Genomic DNA, 13,503 nt, shown 5'->3' with positions numbered 1-13,503 from the left:
TATGACAGGGCTAACACAGTGACACAGAAAGCAATGTCACAGAAAGCAACACACCTACGGATAATTTAGAATCATCGGTTAACCTGATATCCATAATTTTGGACCGTGGGAGGTAAGCTGGAGTACTTCCACCCACACAGGCCAGTGGAGACCCAGAACCCAGGGCCTTCTTCCAGCAAGGCAACAGAGCTAACCATGTCATTATTTATATGTGTGCTTATTGTGTGTAAATCATTATATGTGTGTAGTTCTGTTACCACTGGTGCTTAAAATGCTGCTCCTGGCCAGGACACTTCTGCAAAATACATTTAAAATCTCACTCAGATCTCACTATCTGTTGGTTATATAAAGGTAAATGAAATGAATCAATGGATCAATAAGTGGCTCATTAAATAGACAGGATCCAGGCATATGGAGCCTACCCCACCTGCCAAAAGGTAAAAGGCGGTGTACACCTTGGACAGACTACCAGTCCATCGCAGGGCAGTCATCCACACTGACATTCACACCTACGGCCAATTTAGAATCAATTATTACCCCATGCATGTTTTGAGGCTGAGGCAGGAAGCCAGAGTAGCCTGAAAAAACCCATAGAACATAGGGAGAACATGCAAACTCCACACAGAAAGGAGCTGGCCTAAATAAATAAATAACATCTGTTTTATCCTTTTGTCAGTCTGTTTTTATTGTTTCTATTTCTCCCATATTCGTTTGGGACACCCACATAAATTTGGGAAGGTCACAGAATTCTAGAGTGGCTCCATAACGTAGTGGTTAACATAATCACCAAAGCGAAAGACCCTGGGTTTGATCCTGGGAGGCGTCAGAAGTCCCTTTGGTGTCATCGGGAGGGGACTCTAGTGTTCTGGAACTTTTAAAACTAAAGACAACTAGTTATTGTATGCTGCTTGGATTCTTCACAAGACACATTTCAATCATTTCTAAACACATACTTAGACCTTTTAAATTAAAAAAGAAGTTCCAGTATCAATTTGTATAGTATGTGTAAAGGGATTTTTGAATTTAATCTGGATTCCTGGGCCTGTGTTTTATTGTCTCAGTGTTTATATCACTGGGCTGTGCTCATTTATCTTTCCACTAGAAGCTTGTTAGCTGCAAAGAGGCTGCTCTGTGATTAATCCTGACCACTGATCACCCTTGAGGATGGCAAACAATAGCAGAACTACTCTACTGGGATCAATAAAAAAACCTTAAGGTAAAAGCAGTACTATCAGTAGGTGAAAGCCGTTTCCTCCACTAGGTGTCAGTTTAGTTTTACCGTAAAACTGCAGAGGCGTAAACATGAGTCATAAAATTGTTGCTCTCTGAGATACAGAGTGAATAAAGAGTTGCACCCAGTGCAATAATGCACAGACATTAGTTGTTTGTTTATACAGCTCAAATAACATTTTCACTTTTTATGAGTTCTCACTTTCATTTGCTTCTTTCCCTCACGTCCTCCTTTCATCTTTCTCTCTTTGCTTCTCTGTGTCCTCAGTTAATCTGTGTATAATATTCCATGTTATGTCATGTAGTCTTTATTCAGTCTTTAGCATTTGCAAGATAAATGGTAACTCATTAGAATAAACAGGAAATGCTCAGCTACTGATTGCTACGTGACTTAATTTGAATTTATACTCTCCCATTCACAGTTAATTTAATTGACTGCTTTTGGCATGCAACAAAAAAGAACAAATTGTGTGTATTAACTTTGGCCTTCAGAGAAAAACTTACAAGAAACTATACATAACCAATACTGCATGACTAATATTACTGTTAATAAAAAAGAAGGCAAGATAGAATGACAGGAATTAAGACGAGCATGACGATCCTCCCCAACGACCTGTCTGGGATACACCCTCTTCTCATCCCACAACAGCTGGGATAAGCTGAGCTTAAAATAACATATTCTGAATGCTTTTCTTCTGCATCGTCTACTGCATTAACATATTGAACTGCCACAATTATATTTTCATTCATATCTCAAAGAGCTTCCCTCATTTAAGCCATGTTTCCAGCTATCGACTAAAAAGCGCCCGGGTGTTCTGTCATAGACTTCCCTCGATCCCCTAGGACTCAGGACCCGTCTGACCGTTTTTAGGCAACGAGGCTGCTAAGGAAGGACTGTCAGCGGATATGGATGCTTCCAGAGCTCATTAAATAGCTGTCTGCAGCATACCAGGCTCTGGGAGACAGAGCCGGAGATAGAAAGCAACATCATAAAGGAAATTCATCCATCATGTTCTTCCATGACATTAATATCTGTCACACACCTCTGACAATGCAATACTGCACCCCTGGAGTGAGACATCTTTCTATCAGAGTTGCAACGCAAGCCAAGAGGGGCACTCAAGTGTGCACGTTAGTGTTTATATGCATGTGTCCCTGTGTAATTTTGTTTGAAGGAGAGCTGGGATGGGGTTATGAATTTGGCAATTCTTCTGTCTTGTTCCTATTATAAAACACCAATGGTGATATTGCTAAAGGCGTATGTGCTTTTCCCTACCAGTATACCAACAGTCCTGCACAAAGGAGGCACTTTCAGCACATAGACTACCTAAGATTGTTGCACCAAAACTGAAATTTGAACCACTACTCTGGGATCTTTGCAATGATTTGTTTGTGGAGAAGTAACATTAGGGTAAAAAAAAAAAAAAAGAACCCAGAACATCATAGATATAAATGTGAATCTTTGCTGCAGGATGTCCCAGCCCCCTGTCCTATTTTCTTCCCCACAGAGCTCAGACACGTCCCCGAAGTTTTCTTGTAACTTACTAGTCACTGACAGGCTCTTGATTATCAGATGAGATAGTCATTTCTGTGTGACTTTCAGATTTAGACTCCACCTTACCTGGATACAGTGTCTTGCTTAAGGACACATATGGAGTAGGAACTTAAATCAGATATGGAGCTATGGATATTCTATGTTTGTTCACCTGGTACATGCACAACATTCATTCTTTTTTAGCATTGCTTTTGGGCTCTACTCACCTTTTTTCATATCCACCACTGTTGCATTTTTTGTATGAATAAATGCTATAATTTGGCACCAGACTACGAATAGGTCTGGAAAATATACTGTTTCATTTATTGCTATTTTGGTAAACAACAACAACTGCCACTGAAAGCTGTGCTTTGTCATGGCTGCAGAACCTCCTGTTTCTGTACCCAAGCTCATAATGTTATGTTCTGTTTCTATTACTCCCCAGACTGAAATCAACCAGTGAAGAATTCAGCTCACATTCATGTTATGGTATTATTGTTCAGATGCCTTATGTCTAGCATGAGGTCTCCATTTGCTCGCTCTCCCTCTTCACCTTCTCTCCCTGTGAATCATAACCAGACTCAGCAGTTTTAAAGTGAATAATTAGCCAGTAAAACTCTATATCAAGGCATTGTGGATGGATTTTCAATTGCACACTGCTTTTCCCTAAAGCAGATACCTTACACATAGCTTATAATGAAGCCAGAGTTTCGCGAGCTGTCACAGTCATTGCACATATGGCTTTCTGCTGCATGGTGATGCCGCATCCTTTCTTCCCAGTTTATCAGCTTATGTTTTAGACTGTTTTTTTGCAAATCCTTCAGAGACACCTGGAGGGTTGGGAGACTGTCAGAAACAAACAAATCCCACAGGTTGTTTGTGCAAGCAGTTCACTACAAACCATAGTTATGTTTCTTTGTGACACTACCCTCCAGTAGCCCAGCCTGCCTTTACTCAGATTGATGCAGCAGCACAGTGCTGACTGGCTCTGACAGGACTCTCCTTGGACCTCTACTCCAGGTCATTTGTCAGCAGGCAGGCTTTGCACAACAGAGTACAGATTGGCAGTTGACTGTAACAGCGTTCAACATGAACAAGCATAGGCACCATAGGGGCTGTGAATGAGAAATAATACAGAGCCAAGCTGAGTAAACATGATACTCCAGTGTAATGAATCAGCTCATAGCACTTCCTTGACAACAGAAGCCTGTCGGGTTTAAACAAAAACACATGCATAAATATTCTCCCTAGTTAATATTTTATCAGCTACACCAGCCCAGCTTTTACATGAAACACCACATTGTGATGAACCAGCATCCATCCGAGCCATGACCATATGCTGTTCCACATTTGTTGTTCACCGTTTGTGAGTTCGGTGTGAGGCGCAACCTGTGTACTACGAGTCTCTTCTTCCAAGGTGATTAATCATAATTTCAGACATATCCCTAAAGTGAATAACTCCTAATTCTCAGGAGTGTTATTTGCTGTTCAGCACCTGTGAAACTTATGCAACCAAAAGCTTTCGACAAACACTCATTTTGAAGCAGGTTAGTTAAATCCCAGCTGGTTTAAAAGAATAGGGGACTAGTGGGTTTTTTAAAGAAAAGAATGGAGACATGTGGTTCCAATTAGAACAGTGGCCATCTCTGCAGACTTACTGTCACTGCTTGTGCTCTAACCCTCTCTTTAATTACACAGAGACAAAAGAGGATGTCAAGTGAAAATAGCAAAATCGGCTCCATGTAAGACATTCTGTATGATTTCTGCTGTGGGGTAGCAGAGATTCAGAGTAGGCATAAATTCTTTAGACACTCAATCAATCACAAAGCACAAAATGCAGACTGAAACGATATATATGTTGAAATGGCTTTAAAACCCAAGAAGTCTATTACAGTTTTTCTCAAATGTTAAAACACAAAAGCCAATCCTGTAACCCAAATGACCAGTAGTCTAAACACATTTACTAAATGTAGCCACCATATTCCAGTACCATAAACACATGTCACATGAAGACACAATTCACAAAACACAACCCTCTGTACTCATAAATCTAAACACATTTTTCCTTGCTAAAACACATGTTGCAAAACAACTCTGCTCATATTCTCAAATGAAAGCCCATGTGATGCAAAATGCTTGCCACAGTCACCAATCTTTGAACACAGGGAACACACCTGGCGTCAGTCACTACACACAACGACTCAAAATTGAAGACACCTGTTGCTAATGATGTGACCCCACCTATAAAAGCATAGTTTGGTGAAGATGCCAAATAATCACAATGGATGAAGGCATTCGAGCGTGCGGAAGGAGAAGAGCTGCAGGCCAAAGAGGAAGAGGGGTTGAGATCAGAGGAGGAAGAGGTGAAGGCCTAAGAAGAAGAGGAGTTCGGAGTAGAGGAGGAAGAGAAGGAGGCCAACAAGAGAGAGGAGAAGGTCCAGGTGGGAGAAGAAGACAACCTCGCACCATCATAACAGATGATATGCGAGCAACAGTAATTGATCATGTCATTGGCCATGGCATGACAATGGCTGAAGCGGGACGAAGAGTACATCCAAACCTGAGTAGGTTCACCGTGGCCACCATTATCAAGGCATTTAGACAACACAACAGGTATAGTATGCTATTGCTTTCTTTGTCACACTACAGTTTTACAGGCCTGTGAAAGTGGTCTGTTACTTTGCATGTAGTTTTACATATAAATCAGTCAATTGACAACACATGTTTCTTTCTTTAGAGCTGAAAGGATGCCACAGAGGTGGGAGGGTTGCCATATTCACAGCGGCACAAGAAACCCTCATTGCAGATATGGTCCGTGAGAACAACTGCATTAGACTCCGAGAGATCAGAGACAAAGTCATTGCAGATAATGTAAACTTTGAGAACATTGATGCTGTCAGCGTGTCCACAATAGACCGAGTTCTCCGGCGCCAACAGATGAGGATGAAACAGGTCTACAGGGTTCCCTTTGAGCGCAACTCTGCGCGACACATAGAACAACGTTACGAGTATGTGCAAGTACGTATACATCCATGTCCACAGTACAGTTAGTGGACATACTGTGTTGCTTAGTGGCCTACATTACTTCTGGACAATACTGTGCTACCTGATTGACCGTTCTGAACACCTGTACGCTTTTCCATGTTCACAGAGGATAATGCAGTTGGACGCGATGGCCAGACCCCATGAGTACCTCTTCCTGGATGAGGCTGGCTTCAACCTCCAGAAACTAAGGCGACGAGGCCGTAACATCATTGGCCAAAGAGCCATCACTGAGGTTCCTGGCCAACGGGGGGGTAATATTACTCTTTGTGCAGCTATGGGTACGGAGGGGCTTGTCCACCGGCATGCTGTCCTTGGGTCTTACAACACCCAACGTCTCCTCACCTTCCTAGAGGAGCTAAAAGACATCCTCCTGGACCGTCAACAACACCATCCTAGGCTAGCACATCACATGTATGTGATCATTTGGGACAACGTCCGCTTCCACAAAATACACCAAATCAGAGAGTGGTTCACCACCAACAGTGACCACTTTTTAAACGTCTGTCTGCCACCCTACTCCCCTTTCCTGAACCCTATAGAGGAGTTCTTCTCATCATGGAGATGGAAGGTGTATGACAGACAGCCATACACAAGAGAGAACCTCGTACGGGCAATGGAGCTGGCCTGTGCTGACATCCCAGTGGAGGCCTTCCAGGGATGGATTCGCCATTCCAGGGCGTTTTTCCCGCGGTGCCTAGCAAGGGACAATATAGCCTGTGATGTGGATGAGGTGATGTGGCCCAATGCAGCTCGGCGACATGATGCCGCACAGTGACTGTGTGTAATACTGTAAAAAGACCGTGTAGACAATAAAAAAGACTTCACACCCTGATCATGTTTCCGAGAGTACTGTTGTGTGCGATAGATTCTGTTTTTGCATGGAGTTGTGTTACAGTAGTGTACGTACATGCAGGATGTTTTTATAGATTTATAGTCTTCATGTGAAACTCACAAATCTAAATGCCTAATCCTCTGCAGGGTTCTATGACGATCCGTTACTGTACAGTTTATAAAAATATGCATTGGCAGTTATGAACCAAAGAACCTTCTCACAAATTGAGCATTGTGTTTTCAATTGTTTTGCTGTAGTGTGTAATGCTGTGTATAGTGTTTACAGTTTTGACAGCTTCGAGCTGCTCTCTTGGTGTGGGAGTTTGAGTTTTGCAGTGGGAAGGTGTGGTTGTGTTTATGTAGCTTTAGAGAAGGGTGTTGTGTTTGGACATTGGGGGACCTGGTGGTAACGTTTGTGACATGTGTTTTAGCATTTGAGAAAAACTGTAAACAACAGCTTGCAACTTTAAAGATGAATTATTTTAATGTTATTTATTTTATTTTATGAGATTCTTGGATACCAATCTTAGTTAGGTAACACATAGGCTGACATGTCGCAAGATATTTCAGCCTATGGCATACCTACTAGGAAATTAGCCACATTGTTGAAACCACCTGCCTCATTATGTGTGGGCATGCTGCAAAAATAACTCCTGGAAACAGGACATGCACATACTCTGTGGTGTCTGGTTACTTTTGGTCCTAAGGCTACTTGGGTGGGGCCTCTGTGCATGGGGTTTGTAGTGACACATCACCAAGATGCTCAGCTGGATTTGGATGTAAGGTGTTTGGAGGCCAAGTCATAGCTTTGAGCTCTTTTTTTGTGTTCTTCAACCCATTCTTGAGCAGTCTGGTGGGGCACATTGTCCTGACAGGGAAGGATGCTGCCAGTGGGGGAACACCATTGGGATGGAGGACCACGTGGTTTGCAAATGGGTAAAACTGTGCATGTCAAAACCTCTGCAAATTTGCCTGGAGTCAGTATTTCCAGAACACTGTTTTATAATTAGATGATTAATGTTTCTCACTTCACCTGTGAGTGTTTTTAATAATGTGGCTGATTGATTTAGTATGAACATTAATGGTACTCAAAGGATAAGTCTGTAACCTGTGAAAAACACAACATAAACTAACCTAATTAAACTAAAAATTTAAGCCAGGTAGCAAAAACTGATATAGAAACTGGTGCCGCCTTTTCTGTTTACAGTTTTTCTCAAATGTTAAAACACAAAAGCCAATCCTGTAACCCAAATGACCAGTAGTCTAAACACATTTACTAAATGTAGCCACCATATTCCAGTACCATAAACACATGTCACATGAAGACACAATTCACAAAACACAACCCTCTGTACTCATAAATCTAAACACATTTTTCCTTGCTAAAACACATGTTGCAAAACAACTCTGCTCATATTCTCAAATGAAAGCCCATGTGATGCAAAATGCTTGCCACAGTCACCAATCTTTGAACACAGGGAACACACCTGGCGTCAGTCACTACACACAACGACTCAAAATTGAAGACATGATGTGACCCCACCTATAAAAGCATAGTTTGGTGAAGATGCCAAACAATCACAATGGATGAAGGCATTCGAGCGTGCGGAAGGAGAAGAGCTGCAGGCCAAAGAGGAAGAGGGGTTGAGATCAGAGGAGGAAGAGGTGAAGGCCTAAGAAGAAGAGGAGTTCGGAGTAGAGGAGGAAGAGAAGGAGGCCAACAAGAGAGAGGAGAAGGTCCAGGTGGGAGAAGAAGACAACCTCGCACCATCATAACAGATGATATGCGAGCAACAGTAATTGATCATGTCATTGGCCATGGCATGACAATGGCTGAAGCGGGACGAAGAGTACATCCAAACCTGAGTAGGTTCACCGTGGCCACCATTATCAAGGCATTTAGACAACACAACAGGTATAGTACGCTATTGCTTTCTTTGTCACACTACAGTTTTACAGGCCTGTGAAAGTGGTCTGTTACTTTACATGTAGTTTTACATATAAATCAGTCAATTGACAACACATGTTTCTTTCTTTAGAGCTGAAAGGATGCCACATAGAGGTGGGAGGGTTGCCATATTCACAGCGGCACAAGAAACCCTCATTGCAGATATGGTCCGTGAGAACAACTGCATTAGACTCCGAGAGATCAGAGACAAAGTCATTGCAGATAATGTAAACATTGAGAACATTGATGCTGTCAGCGTGTCCACAATAGACCGAGTTCTCCGGCGCCAACAGATGAGGATGAAACAGGTCTACAGGGTTCCCTTTGAGCGCAACTCTGCGCGACACATAGAACAACGTTACGAGTATGTGCAAGTACGTATACATCCATGTCCACAGTACAGTTAGTGGACATACTGTGTTGCTTAGTGGCCTACATTACTTCTGGACAATACTGTGCTACCTGATTGACCGTTCTGAACACCTGTACGCTTTTCCATGTTCACAGAGGATAATGCAGTTGGACGCGATGGCCAGACCCCATGAGTACCTCTTCCTGGATGAGGCTGGCTTCAACCTCCAGAAACGAAGGCGAAGAGGCCGTAACATCATTGGCCAAAGAGCCATCACTGAGGTTCCTGGCCAACGGGGGGGTAATATTACTCTTTGTGCAGCTATGGGTACGGAGGGGCTTGTCCACCGGCATGCTGTCCTTGGGTCTTACAACACCCAACGTCTCCTCACCTTCCTAGAGGAGCTAAAAGACATCCTCCTGGACCGTCAACAACACCATCCTAGGCTAGCACATCACATGTATGTGATCATTTGGGACAACGTCCGCTTCCACAAAACACACCAAATCAGAGAGTGGTTCACCACCAACAGTGACCACTTTTTAAACGTCTGTCTGCCACCCTACTCCCCTTTCCTGAACCCTATAGAGGAGTTCTTCTCATCATGGAGATGGAAAGTGTATGACAGACAGCCATACACAAGAGAGAACCTCGTACGGGCAATGGAGCTGGCCTGTGCTGACATCCCAGTGGAGGCCTTCCAGGGATGGATTCGCCATTCCAGGGCGTTTTTCCCGCGGTGCCTAGCAAGGGACAATATAGCCTGTGATGTGGATGAGGTGATGTGGCCCAAAGCAGCTCGGCGACATGATGCCGCACAGTGACTGTGTGTAATACTGTAAAAAGACCGTGTAGACAATAAAAAAGACTTCACACCCTGATCATGTTTCCGAGAGTACTGTTGTGTGCGATAGATTCTGTTTTTGCATTGAGTTGTGTTACAGTAGTGTACGTACATGCAGGATGTTTTTATAGATTTATAGTCTTCATGTGAAACTCACAAATCTAAATGCCTAATCCTCTGCAGGGTTCTATGACGATCCGTTACTGTACAGTTTATAAAAATATGCATTGGCAGTTATGAACCAAAGAACCTTCTCACAAATTGAGCATTGTGTTTTCAATTGTTTTGCTGTAGTGTGTAATGCTGTGTATAGTGTTTACAGTTTTGACAGCTTCGAGCTGCTCTCTTGGTGTGGGAGTTTGAGTTTTGCAGTGGGAAGGTGTGGTTGTGTTTATGTAGCTTTAGAGAAGGGTGTTGTGTTTGGACATTGGGGGACCTGGTGGTAACGTTTGTGACATGTGTTTTAGCATTTGAGAAAAACTGTAAATTAGTCATAAACATAGTGACTAATTCAACCTTAAACTAACTTCTAATAACCTTCTTGAGAATTGCAGGCACTCTCATATTAAGCCAGGTGCAAACTTAATACCAAATGTAGCATGAATTTATTATCTCTAAAATGTCATTACCGTGCTGCCTAGCTCCATCTTGACATGATGCTGTACCAGTGTTGTGAAGGAAAACTAGTTTCAGATTTTCCAGGCTGACAACTGATGGGGAAATCCAAGTATCCTGACACCTATGGCATATCACAATTACCCACAAGCTTCAGGGCTGTAACTAAGAGCGGGGAGGTATGTGCTTCTCCCACATGGGAAAAAGCAAGAGAGAAGGAAACAGGAGGAGACAGATACACAAACACAAAGTTGGTGTTTTCTCAGCGAAAAACAAACCCAAACAAAACAACACTGCATTCTCTGGCTTGCTGGTGGGTCGCACACCTACACAGTTACCATAGTAACAGCCGTCCCTGTGGAAAAGGGTTTTGGCTCAATCCTGGAGGCCAGTGTTTGATTGAATGGTTGTCAGGAAGCAAGATGAATGATGACGTGTAAGAGCCCCGCTGACAGACACACTTCACACAGAGGCACACTTAAGAGCAATACAAGGTTTGTGTGTATGCACATGTGTGTGTGTGTGTGTGTGTGTGCGTGTGTTCGGGCAGTGTAAGTGTGTAAGTGTTTTTACAGCATGTATTAAATAGCGGGTCAGTGGAAGGTCTGAAAGGATTTTTGAAGGCCTGAGAAAAATATAAATGAGCCCCAAAACTTTTCACTCACTGCTCATCCTTGAAAACAACGTCTTTTCTTATCTCTTAAATTCTGTTAGAATTAATGACTTCAACCGTAAAATAACCCAGCAGAGTATGTGCAGAGACACAGTAGCATATTTTACCAATACCGTGCAAAGGTTCCAAAAACTACATTCTACATTCTACAGATTGGAAAAGGATTGATGCAATTTGTGGTAATAGTCTGCACCATTATCCTGTTTCTTTCCTGCTTCTTCCTTGCACTCACTAATAAGCAGCACCAACAAATAACCAGCAAGATATCAGTAGCCCAACATTTCGTGTGACCTGAAAGTGTCGCAGTCACTGGGAGCTGCATTCGAAAGGAATATTACCAAAATCTGCATTTCATAAGTGCTGTGTCTTCCCTGCCTTCATGCGATGTGAAGTTCATTCCCAGTGATAATTAAACCCTTAGCACATTTTCATCTTCTTACCTCTACTTTACATAATTATCCTCAGGCCACTTTCTCTTGCAAGAGATATTAACTGCTAGATATAGAAGGCAAAGATAATCCCAAAGGATATAATGTGTATACAGGAAAACATTCTCTCTCTCTTTCCCTCTCTCACTTTCTGCTTGTATCTCAGAATTGCAAGATTTTAAATTAACAGATATTCCTATATCAACCAAAGATGTGTAGCATTAGGGAGGAGCTGGGAGCAGCAAAAGCTCCTGCCAATAGCAGGACTAATTCGCTTTGTTATAGTTACATTTATATGTCACTTCATGCCCCCTTCGACCATCTGTTTCATTAAAAAAAAACAGGCATACAGCAGTTACACTTTATGCACTGTGTCAGTGTGAACATTGCATCGCAGCATCGAGCCACTACAGATGACTGTACTAATGCATTTTGCACTGAAGGAGCTGAGATTCTCAGTAATATTTATATAGATACAAAGGTGTGAGGTCTTTGTGCTTTAGCTTCATTCAGATGGGATGCAATGAATAAATTTGTCAAATGTGGTCAGGGTCTATACTCTTCTAAGGAGTAAGTGGTGGTTTAAGTGGTTCTTAAATAATGAATATATATAAATACCTTATTTTCAATTTTACATTTACATGACAGGTGTTCAGCTGACTCTCTGCGATCAAGTGACGGCTTAAGAATCAAGTCTGTGTTGTTTGCAAACTGAGATTTTACACAGTTTCCTGGAACTTTTCTGCGAGAGGTCAGATGGCCCAGTGAAAACAGAATATAAGATAACACACGCTGATAGGCAACGTGACGTGAAACCAAAATTGGGGTTTCCCCCCGATTTACTCACAGCTACCTCCATCATCTGGCTTGAGTTGTCAAAATGAAATGTTTTTATTAAGCAAATAAATGCAGACTACCGAAGTATACCCTCATCAATCATTTATCCTCGAGATGTGTTGCTCAGCGCGTCATATCATCACCACATTACTTCCCACATGGTGGTGAAAGTCAAATATGTAAATGGGCAAATGGGGCTGATGGTCAAAACAAACCCTCCTTCATTAGAGGAGCATGGAGACACCATGGAGACAAGGAGTTTGGGGGGTAGAGAGATAGAGAGGGTGGTATGTGCATGTTTGATGGGGGGGTGGTGGGATGATGAATGAGTGTACACCATGCTGTCATTTGTACTTTGGCATCCAGTCCAAAGCACAATTTAGTGTAAAATATTGCACCAGCCCCTTCAGATGACAAAGTGTAATGCTGATGTATGAATAGACAGAAACCATCCCCAGCTGCTATTGAACAGTGGGAGGTAGATATTCTTCTCAAAGGGCATTTAATTAGCGTACACACAGCCACTGCAGAGGGTGAATACTGAAAAAAGGCCAGTCATACTCTGGTCCTTAAGTGCAACAAACAAACATGACTAGAAAATAAAACAGGTAAGGTAAATAAGTTTGTTGCTCTGTTCATAGATGTGTCACATATTAATAGATTTAAAATCTTTCTTTTGTTGTTGTTGTTGTTTTTTTTTAGAAATTGTTCCCATTTCCTTAAAAGTGACTCATATTATTCTTTGCTGCTTTATGTCTTCAAGCACTGCCTTTCAGCTATTTCAGAGAATACTATTTACACAAAAACTATCTTTTAAATTTTGTTCATCAACTTAGAGATTATCACATAAATGTGAAGAACATCCATCTTAATAATTATCTTGTAGAAGAACTTAATGATTTGTGACATGATGAAAATATCATGTGTGTTCCTTTTTCTGCAACTTTTATTTTCATTTTTTTAAGCAAGAGAGTTCTGCATTAATAATATTTCATATTAATAGCGCATAATGTGTCACTTGCCACAAATCTAAATAAAATAATTTCTTACGCATTTCCTTCAGCCTATGTGGGTTCTTTCAGCATCAAATCTTTTAACTTGTTGAATTGTTTTTAGATCTGCAACTTTAGCCACTGCTAGTTTTGTATGAAAAAATGAAAGTTAGA

General features: G+C 41.9%; 1 protein-coding gene across 1 annotated transcript in view; it reads left to right on the top strand.

Annotated features, from left to right (window-relative positions):
* Positions 1 to 6,584, top strand: part of LOC146371863 (uncharacterized) — a 28,155-nt gene extending 21,571 nt beyond the window's left edge. The window contains exons 2-3 of the mRNA XM_084953368.1: positions 5,502 to 5,782; positions 5,916 to 6,584. Of these exons, the coding sequence (XP_084809494.1) occupies positions 5,502 to 5,782; positions 5,916 to 6,584 (950 nt within the window). The remainder of the gene's footprint in view (positions 1 to 5,501; positions 5,783 to 5,915) is intronic.
* The last annotated feature ends 6,919 nt before the right edge of the window (positions 6,585 to 13,503 follow it).

The sequence above is a fragment of the Perissodus microlepis genome, chromosome 15 (assembly GCF_051167445.1).
Source record: "Perissodus microlepis isolate ML-2025 ecotype Zambia chromosome 15, ASM5116744v1, whole genome shotgun sequence".
Taxonomy (NCBI): Eukaryota; Metazoa; Chordata; class Actinopteri; order Cichliformes; family Cichlidae; genus Perissodus; species Perissodus microlepis.
This window is presented reverse-complemented; position numbering and strand designations above follow the sequence as displayed.